General features: G+C 36.9%; 2 protein-coding genes across 2 annotated transcripts in view; both read left to right on the top strand.

The window, feature by feature from the left end:
- Positions 1-21,996, top strand: part of LOC137396257 (uncharacterized) — a 396,156-nt gene that overhangs the window by 360,308 nt on the left and 13,852 nt on the right. The window contains exons 3-5 of the mRNA XM_068082445.1: positions 13,007-13,199; positions 14,162-14,358; positions 16,263-16,433. Coding sequence (XP_067938546.1) covers positions 13,058-13,199; positions 14,162-14,358; positions 16,263-16,433 — 510 coding nt within the window. The 5' untranslated portion in view covers positions 13,007-13,057. The remainder of the gene's footprint in view (positions 1-13,006; positions 13,200-14,161; positions 14,359-16,262; positions 16,434-21,996) is intronic.
- Positions 3,652-7,962, top strand: LOC137396622 (uncharacterized). Its single transcript, XM_068082942.1, is given in 1 exon segment — positions 3,652-7,962. A coding segment is annotated over 1 exon segment (4,311 nt).

Genomic DNA, 21,996 nt, shown 5'->3' on the forward strand with positions numbered 1-21,996 from the left:
TTGAAGCTGACAAAAGGGGGTCCTCCCATGTTTTGGGACGATTCTGACGACCTGACGACAGGGATATTTAAAAAGTGACAGACGAGACGACCATTTTTCAATGTAGGTGACGAGGTGACGATGATTTTGTAAGTAGGATTACTAAAGGTACGGCTGCACGTAACGAATTTTTCGTCGGTTCTGAGTTCTGACCGAAATCACGAAAAACGCAGAATTAATCGGTCGAAATTCAAAGAATTATTTGAGCTGTGCATGCCCACCGAGTTCGTCGACGAAACGCTTTTAATTAACAGATTAAACAAATTATTAGCGAGCACGATTCTAGCAGCTTTAGCAATTAGTATAGTCCAAGACATATATCGCGACACACAATAAAAATACATAAGTATTTCAACATAGAACACACGATGTAACTGTTTAGGTCGCGCTATTGTTGGTTAACGAGCACGACTCTAGCAAATTTTAAGATATATGTAGTCCGAGAACATAATGCGACACACAAGAAAAATATTACAGAAAGTTACCATAGTAAATACGATGCAACCGACTTGATTGCGCTAGAGATGTCAACATTTTCTACCGCAAAACTTTTGCTGCTAAAAAGGAAATATAATTAAAAAATAAACAATTTGTAGCTATAGCGTCCAAACAATAAATACATTCAATAACGCAATCTAAGCAGTTGCATCGTGTGTACTGTTGAATTGCACTTATACTTTTATTGTGTGTCATTATACGTCTCTTGGACTAAACTAATTGCAAAAGCTGCTGGAATCGTGCTCGCTAGCACGATTCTAGCAGCGCAGAATAATTCTGTGTTTCAATCATTTCGTGATTTTGGTTAGAACCAACGGAAATGTTGTTACGTGTAGCCGTACCTTAACTAACTTTTTATTTGTTCATAAATCACCACGGTCAACCGAGTTTGGTCAAGTTTTGGTTTGAAGCATCTGGCCCAGCATTTATAGACTGCCAAAAAATTAAAGCAATGAAATGCCACGACATTGACAGCAAATCCGTTTCCAAGTCTGTGACTGACAGTGATTATTAAAGACAATCTCGGTCTATTTTCAGTACAAGAAATATAGCCCTAAAAACCTAACACGGCTGTCACCTTTCGCGGAGTAATCAGCAACGCTCCCAAACATCACTAATAAGTTTGTGAAGGTCGCTGGTTGAGCCATGCTTTTGGTTAGCAGAAGTTCAAACTGAGCGAGTTTCAGATTTTTAACGCAACCCAGTGCCACCAGAATAGATATTTGTATTAAAATAATGAATGTGAAGAAAAAAGTTGATTTGGTTGCCAACTTGAAAAAGGTGACGGTGATTTTAAAAGTGACGACAGTGATTTTAAAAGTGACAACAGTGATTTTAAAAGTGACTATTCTGACGACAACTTTGTGTGGTAGGACCCCCACAAAAGTAGGTGTCTGTAAGCATTACGCACGCTGATGATACAGTACAATATTATCAAGCATAACTTATAAAGCAAAGCATTACATAAAACACAAACAATATTAAATGAATACTACTTCAACATGTTCAGACAATTCCTATTTACATGAATAATAATTCTACAATTTCAGATAATTCCTCTTCAAACCTCCTCCTGATTTCTAAATCACATCAGTCAATTACATAAAAATCAGCAAACCATTGTGGCGGGTGGTGTTCTCTATGGCTGACACGAGCCTCATTATGGTCTACTATTTCTTGATTAGCATTGTTTTTGTTTCCAATGTCTATGTCTTTGTCGTCGTCCTGTGGTAATTGGTATGGTAAGTCTATAGAAACTTTTGCATCACTGGCTGGATTACTTGGTGAGATTAGGTAACAAAGCCGCAGATCTGCTATGTGTCGTGGTATTTCATCTAATTTAGCAGCAGTGTTTCATAAGAGTGCTGCGATTCTGCCAGTCGGCCAAATTGTAGTATACTTTTACTTGACCGGCTTCACATAGACTATATCTCCGGGCTTAAATGAATTCAAGTGTGTTTTGGCATGTCTCAGTGCATTGGTTGCAGTGTCAGGCAGCGATCTTAACTGATAGTTGAACTGTAAGATATCATAGTATCTCAAAGAATAAAATCACCGGAGTTGACCTAAATATGTCAGCTGTATAGGACAACCATTATCTCGTTATAATAACATCACAGTAACATTCCAAGAATAACACTCATTTGCGCAAGCTATGCAATGCTTACTGTTTTATTTATATTGACAGTCATTGCTGACATTAATTACTATGAACAATGTCTAAAGCCAACAATCTCATCCTGTCTCTGCCTTCAAGATTTATTCTTGATACATTTCATCATACTTAATGATATATCCTCCTGTGAACTTTGGTCGCGCCATCGGTGTCTAAAAACATACAATGTATATTTTGTCTAATGTTGTGCGCCACATATACCAAGTTGTGTTTGGCAATGTTTATACTTTGACGTCAATCATGCTGTCACAGTTTTTGTATATAAGAACGGTTTTTAGCTTTATATCAGCAGTTATTTTACAAGTGGTTGCTATGTACACACTGTATCTGACTCAAATATAATATCTCGCTTAATGCTTAGAGTGAACGCCTTGTTTCACGTGGAACCCATAAGTGTGAGGACAGCACCCCCTCACAGAACAGTGATTCAACAGATACTGCTTTAGCAAAATTTGGAGTGTGGTTGTACCAATACAACATCTCCTGAACACTTCTGCCAGTCCTGGCTCACATGATTTATTTAGCTGCATAGATAGGCAGTTGATAGGCTCAATGTTAGGCAACACATGATTTTAGCAATAAAACAAACAGACACATTGTGCATATTTATTATGTGTTTGCCCGTTATTTGTAATCTATGATTGCCTATAAATTAACCATCAACAATACTGCGTTGATTCATAGTTACGCTTTCTTTTACGAGGTTAGTCGGAACGCTTCTCGATTCTGTCAGCAATAATAAATTTTATTTTGTCTGGGATTTAACAAAACTTTGTTTACTACCCTTTATATCATTACTACTTATTTCATTATGTTGTTAAAGACAGTCATCACATTAAGATACAAAGTTGATATATAAGAGTCATCTAGTTGAAACAGTATTTGCCTTGCTGCTTGAACGGGTTTAATGGGCGTGTCACAGATTCTGAGTGCTGTATATAGTATCATAAACAAAGTTATAGCATGACAATAGCTATTGCGCAATACGCTGATGAGTCATGATCATAAATTTCGAAGCATTGTTCTATTACTAGATTTTTCCCGAATGGATTTTCTGGAAGTTTTTAGAATAATTGTAAGGAGGTATAAATAGCCTGACTGCAGCAGTTCATGAGAATTCAGAATTCAGTTTACAGTATACATGTCTACAAGTCTGCAATAAAGGATTATTTTATACTCTCACAGCAATCCTCGGCATATTATTATATAGACACTATATTACTTACACATAGTTAGCCGCAGTATTACACCCGGACGTCTTAACTCTTAGCCTTGTGCAGACATCAGGATACAATCACAACACCAGATATCTCGAACCTGTCACATTGCATCACCACTTTGTGACAACTTGGGGGCTGCTCCGGGAATATCTACCGTTGATCAGGATTATATCAGTCTAACCCACGCAAGACATAAAGAGTACCAAAAGACAGTCAGTAATGGCGGAGACTAGTATGAGCAGTATGGGGAGGGCAATGGATATGGGCGAGAAGCTTGGATTAAAGGATGCTGAGCTAGCCAAATTCATTGAAGAGAACGAACCAAAGTTTGCAGCGGAGATTGAACGCGAGGAGAGACGGATGGAACGAGAAGCCAAAAAAGAGGCTGAGGACAGACAACTCCAAATGCATATGAAGCAAATGGAAATAGACAGCCAGAACCAAGCAAGAGAGTTGGAGATGCAAAGAGAGATAGAAGAAAAGAGGTTAGCGCATGAGCTCGAGATGAAAAAACTGGAAGTGGAGAGTATTAGGATGGATGACTCCAAAAATGAGAGTACAGGACTAGAGCGGGTTAGCAATAAACCTAAACCGAAACTACTAGTGTTTGATGAGAAAACAGATGACATGGATAGCTACCTGCAACGATTTGAATGGATAGCTGAAAACTATCAGTGGGATAAAGCTGAATGGTCATTCCATTTGAGCCAATATCTCAAAGGTAAGGCTACGGAGACTTACACTAGAATGGCGGCAGAGAATAGGAAGGACTACAATCAGGTGAAGGAAGCTCTGTTAAAACGCTACAATCTCACGGAGGAAGGCTACAGAAAGCGATTCAGAGAGAGTAAAGCCGAGCACGACGAAACACCACTACAATTTCTAGCTCGACTCAGTACCTACATTGACAAGTGGGTGGAGCTATCGAACTGCAAAGACCTGAAAGAACTCAACTTGCGAGAACAATTCATAGCGGCATGTCCTACGGATCTCGCTGTACATCTAAAGGAGATGAAATTTGACAGCTGTGATGAGTTGGCTGAAGCTGCTGACCGATACCTGACAGTTCATGGTTGCAAGATGTCATTCATAAGGAAGACAACTCCAAATGAGACAACCATCACCGGCCACAGTTATAACGAAAAGGGGCATATTGCAAATCGGTGTAATAAGAAGCCTCAAAAGTACTGCGCACACTGCAAGATGAATAACCATAACACAGCCGAATGTCGAAGACTCAAGACACCTACGCACAAGGCGGGTGTGGCGGAAGGGGAGGCAAATCCAGAAGGACAGAATACGGATGTAATTAAGCTAAGTGGGAAGCGTTACGTACAAGTAGCATGTTGTAAAGGTAAAGTTGGTAAAATGGAGAATGGAGTAAACCTGGTTGGAGGTTATGTAAATGGTAAGCAGGTGGAGATGATTAGAGATACTGGATGCACCACAGTAGTGGTCAAGAAATCACTGGTAAAAGCTGATCAGTACACAGGAGAGGAAGGATATCTACGAATGGCAGATAACACTGCTAGAAAACTGCCATTTGCCAAAATCAGCATCGATACACCATTCTATCAGGGAGATGTAATGGCGATGGTTATGGAGACACCCATTCACGATCTAATGCTTGGAAATATTTCAGGCGCTCGATCCCCATGTGATCCACTACCAGAACCGGATCAGGAGTGTTCTGTGGTTACACGCACACAAGCTATAGAGAATAAACAAGGAGAAAAACCTCTATCAGTTGTCAGCAATGACGACATCGAAGTAAACAGAGAAGACCTCATCAAGTCGCAGAGAGAAGACGACTCTCTCAAAAGGCTGTATGACGCTACAGAAGCAACAATGAAAGGCAAACAACAAACGAGGTTCATGGTGAAGAAGGACATCCTTTATCGTGAATATAATCACCCAGGGTACAACAGCGGACAGCCGATAAAACAAGTAGTTGTACCAAAAACTCTACGTGTCGCTGTGATAAGACACGCCCACCATTCTTTATTGAGTGGACATCTGGGAATCCGTAAAACTACTGATCGAATCCTGACCAACTTTTTCTGGCCGGGTCTACACGATGAGGTTACAAGATTATGTCGATCCTGCGACATCTGCCAACGCACTGTAAAGAAAGGTTCAGTACAGAAGGTTCCCCTACAGCGGACTCCACTAATTGAGACTCCATTCAAGCACTGCGCTGTCGACTTGATTGGACTGATTAACCCTCCGAGTGAAAAAGGGCATAGATATATACTAACTCTGGTGGACTACGCTACTCGATACCCCGAGGCTGTTCCACTGATATAGATAAGCTCAGAAGCAGTGGCTAAAGCTCTAATCGACATTTACAGTCGGGTTGGAATACCTAAAAAAGTAATCAGTGATCGAGGGACCCAATTCATATCTGAGTACATGGAGGAGTTCGCCAGACTACTCGGCATGAAGCAGATGCCGACAACCCCCTACCATGCTATGGCTAATGGACTGGTGGAGCGATTCAATGGCACACTGAAGTCAATGCTGAAAAAGTTATGCCATCAGGAGCCAATGCAGTGGCACAGATACATAAACCCGGCACTATTTGCCTACAGAGAGGTCCCACAGGAATATACTGGATTCTCACCATTCGAGCTGTTGTACGGAAGGACAGTACGAGGGCCGATGGATATTCTACGACAGCTATGGACACAGTATGATGCCGATGAAGAGACCAAGAGTAGCTACCAACATGTGTTTGATCTGCGTGCTAAGCTGGAAGATACGATGGAGTTGGCCCAGAAAGCGCTAGAAGGAAATAAGCAGAGGTACAAGCATTACTTCGACAAGAAGGCAAAGAAAAGGGAATTTCAAGAAGGTGACAAAGTTCTCATCCTGCTCCCTACTAACCACAACAAGTTACTAATGCACTGGCAGGGACCATACAACGTAGAAGAGAAAGTCGGGATAAACGCATACCGAGTTCAGGTCAAAGGTAAAAGCCGCACCTACCACGCTAACATGCTGAAGAAATACTACGTGAGAGATAGTGAAAAGGAAATAACTGAGGTAGCTGATATCGGAGAAGTAGAAGAAGAGGAAGGCACACTGGCAGAGTTGTATTCGGGAAAGTCAGTCGGAACTGTGAAAGATCTGAAGATGGGAGAAAATATATCTGATGAGCAGAGAAAGCAGATCACGGACATCGTCAAGGACTACACAGATATATTCACAGACAGACCGGGAAACTGCAATCTCATCAAACATCCGATTACTCTAACCAGTAACAAGCCTATAAAATCCAAACCCTACACATTACCTTACGCGGTGAGAGAATCACGTAGAGAAGATATAAAAGATATGCTGAACACAGGGATCATCAGAGAATCGAACTCTCCATATGCATCACCAGTCGTACTCGTGAAAAAACCTGATGGATCCAATCGACTATGTGCTGACTACCGGAACTTGAACAAAATAACAGTGTTCGATCCAGAGCCAATGATAACAGCAAGCGATCTCTTTCAGAAGATGAGCGGTGATCACTACTTCTCAAAGGTAGATCTAACTAAGGGCTACTGGCAAATTCCTGTAGAGGAAAGTGACATACCGAAGACTGCATTTGTCACTCCAGATGGGCAATACGAGTTCATCAGGATGCCGTTTGGGATGGTCAACTCTGGAGCAACATTTGTACGTGGCATGAAGAAGCTATTAAAGGATTTACCAGGAGTAGACAACTACATCGATGACATCATCATACACACTGCCAAATGGGAGGATCACATGGACGCACTGAGAGAACTCTTCACTCGTTTGGCCAAGGCACAGCTCACAATCAAACCGACGAAATGCTACCTCGGTGGAACATCTATAGAGTTCCTAGGTCACAAGATCGATCAGGGAGAACTGAAACCGATGGAAGACAATGTGGAGAAAATCACCGAAGCTCCAAGGCCTCTGACCAAGACTCAAGTACTGTCGTTTCTAGGATTGACGGGCTACTACCGAGAGTTCGTCCCAAATTACGCGGCGATAGCAAGTCCTCTGTCGGACTTGAATAAAAAAGGACAACCTAATAAAGTTATCTGGACAGATGCGCAAGAGAAGGCATACCGGAAACTAAGAGCGACCATAACCGAGAAACCAGTTCTGAAACTACCAGACATAGCGAAGCAGTTCACCCTAAGGACTGACGCGTCGGACACTGGACTCGGAGCTGTACTACTACAGAAACATGATGGAAAGCTATTTCCTGTCAGCTATGCTAGCAGGAAACTACTGGACCGTGAAAGGAATTACTCAACAATAGAGAAAGAATGCCTGGCAATTGTATGGGCTGTAAAGAAATATCTACCATATCTCTATGGCGTGGAGTTCATACTACAAACAGATCACCAACCACTAACCTACATTAATCGAGCAAAGTATGAGAACAGCAGAGTGATGAGATGGGCACTATATCTACAGGATTATCGCATGACGGTGGAAGAGATCAAAGGGAAAGACAACGTCGGAGCGGACTACATGAGCAGAATAGACTCAGAATCTTAATGCTGGAAATTTGACTATAAATTTCCTCTTGAATGGGGAGTTGTCACAGATTCTGAGTGCTGTATATAGTATCATAAACAAAGTTATAGCATGACAATAGCTATTGCGTAATACGCTGATGAGTCATGATCATAAATTTAGAAGCATTGTTCTATTACTAGATTTTTCCCGAATGGATTTTCTGGAAGTTTTTAGAATAATTGTAAGGAGGTATAAATAGCCTGACTGCAGCAGTTCATGAGAATTCAGAATTCAGTTTACAGTATACATGTCTACAAGTCTGCAATAAAGGATTATTTTATACTCTCACAGCAATCCTCGGCATATTATTATATAGACACTATATTACTTATACATAGTTAGCCGCAGTATTACATCCGGACGTCTTAACTCTTAGCCTTGTGCAGACATCAGGATACAATCACAACACCAGATATCTCGAACCTGTCACATTGCATCAACACTTTGTGACAGGGTGCAACATGCGATTTAAGCAAAAAAATAAACCCACACAGTTTGAGTATTTATTAGGTGTTTGTCAATGTAACCTTATTCTTGAACTTAAAATATGAATTTATATTTGTAGTTCTAAATATGGCTAACATGGAAGAGATTGTTCCACCTGCCGTGGAATGTGGTTTCTGTTTGAGACAAGGAGTAACTCTACCCAACCCTCGTCAACTTACCTGCAACCATGTACATTGCCTTGAATGTCTAACTGGCTTCTATGATGAGAATAACATCCTGATATGTCCATGGGAAGACTGCAGGTGTGTTGCTAGGTGACAAAGTTTAGTTATAGGGTCATGTTAAAAAGCAGGCAAATGTTGTGTATTACATTTAGTTAACAACTCTGTGTGTCAGTATACTCTTAAAATAGAGTCTCAAAATATTATTCTTCCATAATTTGCTTTGCTAGGCGCTAGCAAAGGCTCCATGCCTGATATTTTAATCAATATAATGTAATGACGTGACTTTATTCCATAAACAATGTTATAATGATAGGGATAAACTAGTAAAAGTAAAGATAAAAGATAAAAGTAAAAATGACCAAATTTCAATTTTTAAAAAATAAGAACAAAAGGGTTTTCCCTCGTGCAGTATTCTGTAGAAATTCCTATGTATGCAATCAAACGTGAACTATGATTATTAGAACATTTTGACTTATTAGATCATATATTCTGTATGTCAAGTCAAAGCATGAAATGAGTTTACAGCCGGCAGCAGAGAAATGCATGAACTTTGGATATTGACTGAGAACCGCAAGATGTAAAGTAAACACACTGCTAGGAGCTGTTGTGTAAACCTATCAGTTCAATGATTATGACTCCCGGCTAGACGGGAAGGCTTCATGCTGGCTAATGTAAACAATCAGATACAGTGACATGTCCCTAGTCACATAGACCATGTCCTATTATTAGGGATATAGTCACTAGTTGCTCTGGATGAAAAAACAAAGAAATAGTTTATTAAGGAATAACAAACGCTAAAGTACCAATGTACTTGATCACAAGTTAAAATTGATGTGTCTGTAATCAAAACTCTGACGTGTTTTTTTCAAATTTCATAAATTGTCCAAAAACTTATTTTCCGTTTGTAAATGAATGAGATGAAGTAAGGAGACAAGGGAATATAGACTTCAAACCTTTATTAAACAAATGGCATATTCGAAAACAAAAGTTGAAGCTATCATAAAATTAATATTCCTTGTTGAAAAGCAGAAGTGGCTAACGACTATTATCTCATATCACATTAATTTGATAAACTTAGAGTTTTAGGCGGCGAGTAGGCAAAGCAAGGATTTGAAGTTATACAATTTGTTTTGCAGTTCTTTTTAATATTTCATAAACAATAAAGTATTGTAAATTTTATCAATGAAATAATGCGGGTATGTTGCTAGAAGACAGCGTATAAACATTGCTTTCATGTTTTTAACCCTTTGAATCCTGACTGTTTTTTTCAATGTGTCGGTAACCCTGGGCAATTTGTCTAACGAACCAAATTTTTTAAACACCTAATAAATAAAATTTAATTGCAACCAGTTTACAAACATCTTTATCCACTTCTTTGGTTATAATAACAAATTTTATTATCGCGGAAAAAGTCGATGCGACTCATTTGTTGGTAAAAGTTTGCCCCTCTATTAACCTAAGTGATAGTTGCTAAAATAATAGAAAGTGGTTTGTGTTTTGACTGTTAGCTTTGATAAACTTGATATTGTAGAGTGGTATGTGAGGTGCCACTAAATAAACTGCCATCATATGATGTAACAAAGGATAAGCCAAGATCATGTGATCCCTGTGCCAAAAAAGGAAAAAGACGATCAACATGCATTTTCATATTGCACACAATGTGATAAGATTTTCTGTGCCCGACATCATGAGGTAAAGAATGCTTTATATATTATGTTTGTATGATGTCAAAATCATAACACAATGAAACACAAACTGTTAGTGTTAGTGTGCTTTTTGTTATGTTAGTCCATGTAATCTTCACTATCTTGCATGTTGTTCTGCAGTCATTACACTCAAAGTTATAGTAAAATATTACACTTTGCATGTGTAATTTTCACCATCTAGATGCATTCAAACAAAATGACATTCACCTTTAGTACTGGTCAAATATCAAACTTGAAGTCTTTACAAGTATTGACAAAGTTGTTAAGGTGTTAAAGATGTCATTGTATCACATTTTAGTTGATTTTAAAAGAAAGTATTGATTTTCGTCTTTCAGTTGATATGTTGTTGGTTGTGTTATGCGATATCATTGTCAAGGTAGTTAAATATTAAAATCAACACAAATTGATTGCGGTAAAGGCGCTAAAAATGCCCAGAGATGCCCAAAATGATGTAACTAGTGATACATCCTGTCTCTATATCTCGTATTCACATCGGCTATTGCGATAAAAGTCTCGTCTTACGTGGCTCTAGTGGCATATATTTTATTTTGTGTTTGCTTAGGTTGGCTAAAATAAATTATGTCATCATTAACTTTATGCTGTCTGTCTTTAACTGTCTGATGCTCTGACCAAAATTTTGAGTCACCTCTACAGGATTTTGAAACATTGTTACAATTATGTTGTTAGTCAACAAAACGTAGTCGATCTAGTAATACATTAAATTAACGGTATTATTTAATTTAGTAAACATGGATGTGATCTAATAATAAAGTAAAATCCATAACTTCGAGATTACAGACAACACGTTTTACAAGTGATAAGATTTATTATGATTTATATAAAATTTCTGTGTTGATTATTGGCTAAAAAAACACTATATATTAATAGACCAGAGACACTTTTCCCATGTATCACTCGTTACGCCACGAATGACATACCCACTCAAATCTTAGCTTTTATAGAGATGACCCCATTCAAACGCTTATATCTCTGGACAGGATTAGTCTACAATGAAAAAAAATAACATCAAATTGTAGCTGAGATTTTAACCTTTTATTGATGTTAAATTCATTTAATTGACTTTTCTTGATGCAATCACATCTTTAACCCTTTGGCAAGGGAAACGACCAGAATGTCGTTTATCGGTTGCGTGGGGAAACGACATTTATGTCTATTTCGGTAGACGTTTATATAGTTGTCGCCTAGTAGCGTTAAACAAAGGATATGAACACTAGTAAATTTTAAATATCATCAACAAGATATCGGTCGATAATTTACAATATGAAACGATTATCTGAGAGGCGTTGCTTTGTGCTAAAAGCTAAACAAATCGCGCCTCCTTGGAAAAGATTAAGAGTTGGAAAAACCAGTCAACATCGGCTCGACTTTCTAAACGGTAAAATAAAATATTAGTTGATCCTGCGATTGTTAGTGATTTTTTGTCTAATCAGAATAAAAATAATTCAAATGATAGAAGTGATGTAAACTTTTTTAGTCTTTTAATATACTTGTAATACACAGAGAAAACGATCGTTATGGTGGCTCGCACGGCTACGTTATAGCGTTTGACTCTACCGAAAAAAATGCTTCCAAGCATTTTATACAGGGACAATTGCACATGGTTGTATTTTTTTTGAGTAGTACATATATAAATGAATGTTTATGTACAAAATTTTATGTTCATAGAAATAAGTTTAAGATTTGAGCTATGCATGTTCATAAAATATCGATTTTATGGAATTTTCGAAAATATATTACATGAGTTTTGGTTGTTTTTGGGGGCTTATACCTGGTCAAGGGTTAAGTATAAGTCAGATTGAGAAAAATTTTACCAACATTTTAGCTTGTTTTACAAAAGGCAAGGAAATTTAAATCATAAGTACTATTCAAACAGTAACAGCAGCCATCTGGTTTTTATTAGGTCAATTTAAATAACTTTCATTAAACAGGTATCCAAGACAATTGAATATTATCGTTTAGGAAAGTCATTTTATTGGCACATTCTCTTTTACATTGTTGTTGTCTATTAGATATGTAAAACAACAGTTGTATAAGAATTGTTTATAATGTTTTATATCATTTTGTCTTTTTGTCATTCAAAACTTCATAAGTACATGTTTTCTCAACTAAAAACACATGCATTTCTTTCAATTTTATTTCATGTTATCTAACAAAATCTGCCAAACTTACAGACAACTTTTTTATATTTTAAAAGTGTTGAACAAGCTGTGTCAATGTAAATGGTTAGTTGGCAAAAGGTCAATTTTTTAACCACCTAAAGCTTTCAATGATCAGGATATATAAAATTTCTAAAATGCTGTGCATGATGATTAAAGTAATTGTATTAAACTGTAGACTTATTGTGTCTATATATATAAGATCGGTTCAATGATTAAGGCATTTCAATTGGGGCTAAGGTTGCAAAGAAATATTTCTTCAAAGAGTTCGTGGCAATCTGTGATGGGATCAGTAAATTTAGCTTCTGGTAAACACATTTTAATGTTTATCTACACATTACTTTATGGTTACATCTAGCCATTGAACTATAGTAGCATTGATCAAGTGAGCTAGTCTGTATTTAACTACTTTTACTTTTTGACAACAGCCTCCAATGGTGACAACATGGTAACAAACTTTATATTATAGTCTCATCAGGAGTACCATGAAGAGTTTGGTGAGGCTCATTCAACCATAAACATGGAACAGTATGAACTACTGAAGTGTCAGCAAAGCAGAGTCTGTGTTGACCATAACAACAAACCAATAAGTATGGGATGCAGAAAATGCCTAAAGATGAGTTGCACAGGATGTGTCTCTTCTATGGGAACTTGCTCCGAGGGTAAATGCCTTCACTTAAAAATTTTGCCTGCATCACATATTTCACAATGAAATCTTTTTAATAACGTTGACTGTAGTCCTGTAGCAAAGATCTTATTCTGTAATTTTGTACTAGTTTAGTGGTAACTGTTCTATAATAAAGATTATAACCATTAGCTTTAAAGACAAAGCTTTGAAAGGTAAAGTTTATATTCTCCCTCTTACATGATACATAGCAATGCTGAATAAACTACCAACAAACGGGTTGAATCAATTTTTTGATGTTATTCTTTCAATAAAAATATTGTTATACAGAAGGTTTCGATAAATATCTTTGAAAATGGTTAAAAATAAAAAAGTGGTTTCTGGTCTGATACCCTGTACAAAAAATTATTTGATTGGTTTACGCTGTTACTTTGAAACAGCATCTGTAAACAGAATCATGTGAATGCCAGTTTTAGCTGGTATGGTTTCTGATACACCCTTCACGAAATACCGGCTGTTAGGGTTTAATGAGTTAAACCTTTGGCTTGTGAAATGACAAAAATGATGTTTATCGGTTGCGTGGGAAAACGACTTTTATGTCGCTTTCGGTAGACGTTTATAAAGCCGTGGTCTAGTAACATTAAACAAATGATATGAACGCTAGTAAGTTTTAAATATCATCAATAAGATATTAGTTGATAAAACACAATATTAAACGATTATCTGAGAAGCGTTGCTTTGTGCTGAAAGCTAAAGAAATCATGACTTTTGGATTTTTGAAAAAAAAACTCAAGTTTGAAAACCAGTCAATATCCCTCGATGTTCATAATGGTGAAATAAAAATTTATTTGATCCTGCGATCGTTAGTGATATTTTGTCTGAACAGTATAAAGTAATTCAGTTGATAGAAGTGGTGTAAATTTTAGGACTTTTGATTTTATATGAAATATATTTTACATGAAATGCTGAAAGTTTTGCTAAGTTATCAGTTTCATGCAGGAGAGTCTCATCAGCTGATGTCTTTGGAAGAGCTTGTACTACTGCTAAATGATGAAATCAACAAGCTAAAGAATGGGATGATTGAGAAGGAAGAGAGTTTGGAACAAATCTTCAAGTTTACTTCTCAAACACTTGCAGAGTATGACCTGGAAACAGCTCAGTCAGTAGAGAAGATACACAAGAAAAGAGATGAGCAGGTTGGATACTCTAAGGAATTGTTTACTCACAGATTAGATCGATTGACCAAATGTAAATATGGACAAGCATAAATAATTAGAAAGACACCAAATTTTAAAATGTTTTCTGAAATTCAAAAAAACCTCATTCCATTAAAGAATAGAAAAAGTATAATATTATTATCCTTTATTATTTATCTTGAGATGTTGACTGATGTTCTAAAATAAGAATCAAGGAGATTGACCAACTAGAAGCTGAGATATAGCCAGCCAAACATAGGTCTACCAAAAACATAAGAGTTTTGGTAATCATCAATATACAGCATGACGTATGAAATCGACTTGTGTGCCATTGGTCTATTAAGCCAACTAATGCACTCTCCTATAACAATCACAGCGTTTTAATTGGTTTAAACCCTTGAAGTATAGAACAATCAAATTGGGCCTAACAATCATTGCTCTAGAATGCCGAACCAGTCCCTCTGACGTGTAGATTAGTTTTAGCATAAAATAATTACACGCATCTCTTAATTCGCAACATTGTGCTATCTTGCTAGTTCAGCTAAGTTTTGTTGTTCTCCCACTTAGCTTCCCTATTCAGACTCATCTTTAGCGTTGTTCAGATTTTTTTAACTATAGCTAATAAATGGAGTCAATTAAATCAATCTCGGTTATCATTTGGAATTTTCTACAAATTATACTAGTTACATCATTTATTCTATACGCAGTTATACTATTATTTTGCATAATATGCATTATGATTATTTTATTATTCATAAAAAATAATCATAGATAAGATAATAAATCGATAGAAAAATCCAATCAAAAGTTATCGTTTTCTTTTCTTACAGCAAGAGCAGCACGGTCAAGTTAGTCTTTTTAAGATTATGGCTGTAGTGAACTTACAGTCTATTTATAGTGACGATAATCATGAAAATCAACTGAAAGCTGCAGTAGATACACAGTAGAAAATTGATGAATGAACAAAAGGTCACATTCCTATTTCTTATTCTAAACAAACTGCATATCGCGGATGTCGCATATAGACTATACACGTGCCGTTCGTTGAACAGAGGATCTTCGGAGCATATCCGTGGAGATCGCGTTAAATTTTGAAACACAATAGTCAAAATCTGCTCTTCTCTTTTTAAAAATCATGGCGAGGGGTTGTGGGCAACTGCCTTTACCACACAATGTTTGCTTGGTTTTCCTGAGAAACCAGAGCTAGTTTTTAGATTATTTCCTATTGCGAGAAGCGTTTCACGTTTTGTAGCCTAAAACCATCATTATACGTAACGGCGGTAAGGGTGCCCAACTCCGGCACATGATCACTAAGTCGATTTCATACGTCACAGTTCTCGGGATTTTTGAAGGGTTTTCCTCCGATTCTTTATTAGGTAGAACTGTGTTTGGCTGGCTATATCTCAGCTTCTGTGGGTCAATCTCCTTAATTCTTTTTTAGAACATAGGTCAACACCTCAAGATAACTAATAAAGCATAATAATATTATGCTTTCTCTATTTTTTAAACAGCAAAAAGGAGCAGCTTAATTTAGTCATAAAGCTGCTAAAAAAAATTCATTAAATCATCCAAGCATTTTTCAAAGATCCAATATTCTATCTACTTAAATATTGAGTTGCAACAAAGTTCACATTACAGTTATTTGGTATCAGAAGATTCACTACGTCTTACTCTGTTGTGTTGTAGGTGCAAAATATGTGGAAATGTGATTACAAGCTCTTAAAAGATCAAAAAACGAACAGTAGATCGCCGCCATCGCGAGACCGCCGTATATTAGACTATGACAAGATCTGCTTTCTTTTAGTCATTAGAATAGAACACTTTTATGCATCATTAGATCATGTCACATTCTGTGCTTTCAATTGATTATATAGATCCACTAAATAACAAATCTTTTTTTGCAGATGGAACTACTTTCTTTGAAATACAAGGAATTTGAGGAAGATTTCCAAGAAGCTCGGCTAAAGAATAAAACTTGCATCACTGATTTTCTGGAAGATAAAATATTGGTTAAATGGACCCAGTTGAGGAATCTCACACATAAAGTAGATTCCAGGGCTCAGCATGCTCACCAGGTATGTCTGAGTTTTTATATAGGTGAAAAATGCGGATCAATTTTTGCTTATTTTCTAAAGTTTGCTAGCACCAGCATTTAAAAAACCACTGCTATATGTAATTTATTGGTAATTAAATTAGCATCATGCCTGTTTTTTTCTTGTGCAGCTGCAAAAGGTCATCACAGTAAACATGAAAAAAATCAATAGTTTTGAGTCGGTAGGTTTTATTAATATATTATATTAGCAAGTATTGAGTTTTACAATGAAGAGCATGTAGCTCACTTAAGAACTATTTTGCTACTAAATTATATTTTGTTTTAGTGAAGTGTTCAGAAAAAAACTTAATATTTAGCTTACATATAAATTGTCGTAATTTTTTTCAACTACAAAACTTAGCAATTGACTTCCATGCTAAACTAGTCAGCTTAAAACTGTGCAACCATTAACACTGTAACAGTACAAAATGTGGTGTAAACTGAATATGGGTACTCTTTGGGCTCTTCCCCTATTATTGTGACCAACAACTTGAGCAAACCCTGAATCTGAAGATGTGTCACTATTACTATAGATTGTGAATTTCTTGTTAGTATTGTTGAATACAACGTGTGACTTTAACTTAAATTGCACTACTGATAAATAGATAATCAATAGAAGTTCATGGATAAACAGTTTAAGTTGCTTCAGTACTGAATATGTAATAAGTCTGATATAGCTGGTAATTGCATCAAGAGAAGTGCAAAAGAAAACCTCTGCTCAGCGTGTGTTCCAAACATGTTTTCTTTTGCATCATTACAGGCAAATGATTTTTCATTTCATGAAGGTAAATTTACGATAAGCTAATTACCTAAATATACCTGCTGATCGGAAATGTTTAAAAAGTTCATCAGATTGGATCATGAATCTCTTGGCTATAATCCAGCGTTGTTGCTAGTATAATTACACAGCTCTTGCAACATATTAAAAACTGTACATCCAACAAAGGTAGTTATCATTCAATATTGAATGTGTACCCTAGTCATGACAATGCTTTTATAAACATACAATGTTTGAAATTAGGCTACAAAGTTCTATATTGAAGGAATTGCCAGACAAAGACTAATGATACATATAATTGCACCAAGTAATAATAAAGAAAATGTAAAAATACATCTATGGCATTTCACTGAGCTGTAGACGAGTATTTGTTTACACATTTTGCACCTAGAAAAGATAAACAGACAAGGAAAAGTAACAGTTAAATGTACTGGTCCAAATTTCACACTGTTTAATGAAAACCAATAGAAACTGCTGAAATATAAGGGGTGAACTAGTGTAGCTCATTGTAAAAAGTCTACACTTATGTATCGAGGCCGCAAAGTGGTACATGAAATTAATGAAGAATTTTTCTTAACATAGGGATCTTCAGAATATGAAACTTCCCTTGAGCAACAAATGTTGACATGATTTCATACATTTATTGTTTGATAAGAACTGCAACTCGTTTGTGATGAGTTAAACCTTTTGACAGGGCTCGCTTACGGCTGGGAACGTACCAGCATACAAAGGCACATACTAGGGCGATTTGATCCTTTGACATGACTGCATAAAAAATGCAGCAACTTACATCTCAAATGTAGTAGTTACATAAGTTAATATGCATACAAAAGCTAAAGATTTCTTTACAAGCTGATAATTTTACCAAGCGGATTTCTTGCAGATGTTTACCAGCAAAATACTCAATTTGTTGAAGCAATGTTTTTTATGTTTATGCGCTATTTTCCATTACATTTTTCTAATTCATAAAGGTAATTGACAATGTTGTATAAACACTACTCGCAAGGATTCAAAAGTTCAAAACAATTTACGAAATACTTTAGTCATCGAAGAGCATTGAAAGTAGAGTTATGAGCTCTGATGCATTACGGCAGCGCCACATGAAATTCTCAGCGCATGAACCAAAAGACCAGCAAAAAATGGAGGCCTGACATGGTCGCCTAAACTTCTTTATAACTTATATGAAAATTGGCACGGAGCTACATATGAAAGTGCATTGGAAAGCTTAGAAATTTTTTAACAGGCTGCCATGTATTCCCTGCAAATCTTCTGTGAATATTTTATACAAATATCAGGTTTGTCAAAGTTATCACTTTTTTATCATAAAATATCAACAACAAATGCATTTTCTAGCAGTGCAAAATATGTGAAAAAGGTTTATGATAAACATATGCACAGTGTCATGTTTGCAAAAATTTTAAAAGAAAATTGGTTGTACAATTGCATCCAAAGTAGAGTTAGGTCCTGCTGTGCATTGCGGGTGCAGACCTTCAAAATGCTCATGACGCCATATTGATAAGCAGTGCAAAACAGTCACCCGACATGGCTGCTCAAGTTTTTATGCAAAATGGCTTTAAGATGCAATTGAATATGCATCTGAAAGCTTAGATACTTTCCTACAGACTGTGATTTTTTCTTCCCGGCAGCTTGCAAAGACTTTGCACTTTGAGATCTATTTATTCATAGCTATGATTTTCTGCTGTCGGATTTATATATATTTCTTGAAACTATTATAGATACACATGTAACAGTAACAGTATGTACATGAATGTAACAGTTTTGCACATAAACTTGTTGAATATGTATTAGTATTTGACATTGACCAGTCATTATCTTGTATTTGTATATAGCCGTTTTCAGACTCTTTGTTCGTATTGGCTTACTCATCTGTTATGTAATTCTTATGCAATAATCCTTTTAGTCTCTTGTCACACTTATGTAGTAAGTCAGTTGCTGCTTAGCTTTCAAATATACAAGAATAACAGGTTATGGGCCCAGACAGGCAACCAAAGAAGCTGTACATGATTTTGATGCCAGAACAAAGACGATCGGCTATTATACTGACTGACTAACGACTGGTGAACCAGGAGTTAAACAATAATATCAGGAACAGTAAAACAAGGACTGCTGAACCAGAACTTAGATTGTATCTCTAATTCTACAATGGATAGTGATAAATGGACAATAGATAAGTTGGACGGTCAGAACTATCAGACATGGAAGTTTCAGATGAAACACATTTTGCTGGTAAAGGATCATTACGATATCGTGGATGGTACTGAGAAAGCACCAGAAGGTTCGGCTGATCAAGCGCTGAAAACTGCTTTTACATCCAGGTATCGTAAGGCTTTCTCAGTAATTGCTCTGTCTGTTAGTCCTGAACTTCTCTACTTAATAACAGATACAGAAGCACCTGATGTAGCGTGGAAGCGGCTTCAAAACCATTTTGAACGCAATACGCTAGGAAACAAGTTATTTTTTAAGAAACAATATTTCAGAACAGTAATGAAGGAGGGTACACCTGTAGAACAGCACTTGAAACACATGAAAGGACTTTCAGATAAACTCGCCGCTATCGATGCACCAATTTATGAAGAAAATCAAGTAGTCACGCTCTTAGGCAGCCTTCCAAACAGCTATGCTCATTTTGCAACAGCATTAGAAGCAAGAGTAGACATCTTGAGTCTTGAGTTTGCCCAGCAGTCAATGATAACTGAAGAGTTGAAACATAATGAGCAAAAATCAAATGAATCTAGTTCTGCCAGTGCATCTGACTCTGCATTGGTGTCAAGAAAGCAGCCTAGAGCCAGAAAACCTATTATTTGCTACACCTGTAATAACCTGGGCACAAGTCACCAGAATGCTCAGAGGACAGACGCTGACCAAACGAGCAGTTAGTAAGTGAATGTAGAAAAACTGTATGTGAAAGTGACAATGACTGTGTAGGCAATGAATTTACATTTAACACTCATTATGGCAACACATTTTCATTGCACAGTAGCTCACCCTGGCTAATTGACTCTGGAGCATCGTGTCATATGTCACCTAACAGGGAAAGTTTTAATAGCTACAAGAAGCTAGAACAGATAGAAATGGTCAGCTTAGGTGACGGTCGAACAGTTGAAGCTGTGGGAGTTGGTACTGTAAAAGTGATGCTAAAGTTCAATCGTAGAGTTCAATGTGCAGGTGTATTTTACAATGTACTTCATGTCCCTCAGCTAGTTAGCAATTTATTTTCAGTTCGAGCTGCCACTAAGAAAGGCTACATCATTCAGTTCGGCCATACTCGATGTTGGATTAAAGATGCTAATGGTCGAGTTAAGGCCATGGGATCACTAGCTAATAAGCTCTTCAGTCTAGTACTAACTGAAACTCGATACGCAAACACTGCTAGCGCCTAGATTTTGCACCAACGTCTAGTACATGTAAATGACTTTAATCTGGAAAAGCTGAGCAAAGGAAATATAGTCTGTGCAACAAGCTTATCTGCAATGGACATTTCCTTTTGTGAAAGCTGTGCTGAAGAGAAAATGACTCGTGAACCCTTCAAACCTGTGGGAGATATCAAGGCTACCCGTAAGCTAGAACTAGTACATTCCGACGTTTGTACAATGGAAACAGAATCAATTGGAGGTAGCAAATATTTTGTTACTTTTATAGACAATTTTTCTAGATGTTGTGCTGTGCATTTTCTTAGAAACAAATCTGAGGTACCTGAGAAGTTCGAAGAGTTTGAAGCATATACAACCAACCAAACTGGAGAAACCATTCAAACGCTGAGATCAGATGGAGGTGGTGAATACTTGTCTCAAGAATTTACTGACTATTTGAAATCTAAAGGTATTCATCATGAACTCATATCAGCCTACTCACCAGCACAAAATGGTGTTGCTGAGCAAATGAATAGAACTCTGTGTGAAGCAGCACGTTCAATGTTGTGCCATGCTAAATTGTCAAAGCAATACTGGGCTGAGGCCATTTCTACCGCTGCCTACGTTAGAAATCTGCTTCCCACTTCTTCACACAAAAATGATCTCGCACCGTATGAGAAGTGGTATGAACGCAAACCCAACATAGACAATCTAAGGGTGTTTGGATGTCTTGCTTATGCTCATGTTCCAGATCAACTACGACAGAAAATTGACAAGAAGTGCCAGAAGCTAAGGTTTATAGGATACAGCAAACAGTCAAAGGCATACCGCCTGCTTGATGAATCGACTGGTAAAGTCACTACTAGGCGAGCCATAGTATTTGATGAAGCAAACTTTACAAACACTGTTAAACCATCATGTGACCGATATACAAAACAGAAATCTATTGTTGTTGAACATTCAGTAAATGATCAGACACCCCCTAACTTCTCTGGGCAATGCATTGGTGAAGGGCAACAGCGACGCTTATCTGCTCGCAAACGTAGACCTCCGGTTCACTATGGAATTGATGAGTATGTAAACCAGGCTCAACATGTTAAAACTATGTGGGAGTGTTGAATATGTACTAGTTGTTGACATTGACCAGTCATTATATTGTATTTGTATATAGCCGTTGTCAGACTCTTTGTTCATATTGGCTTACTCATCTGTTATGTAATTCTTATGTAATAATCATTTTACTCTCTTGTCACACTTATGTAGTAAGTCAGTTGCTGTTTAGCTTTCAAATATACAACAATAACAAAACTCATGGAGCAGATTAATGTGTATTGCATCAGAGATTAACTGGTTATGCACAAGATGAATCGAGTGGTGAACCTGTATTCACACATTTG

The sequence above is a fragment of the Watersipora subatra genome, chromosome 5, assembly GCF_963576615.1.
Source record: "Watersipora subatra chromosome 5, tzWatSuba1.1, whole genome shotgun sequence".
Taxonomy (NCBI): domain Eukaryota; kingdom Metazoa; phylum Bryozoa; class Gymnolaemata; order Cheilostomatida; family Watersiporidae; genus Watersipora; species Watersipora subatra.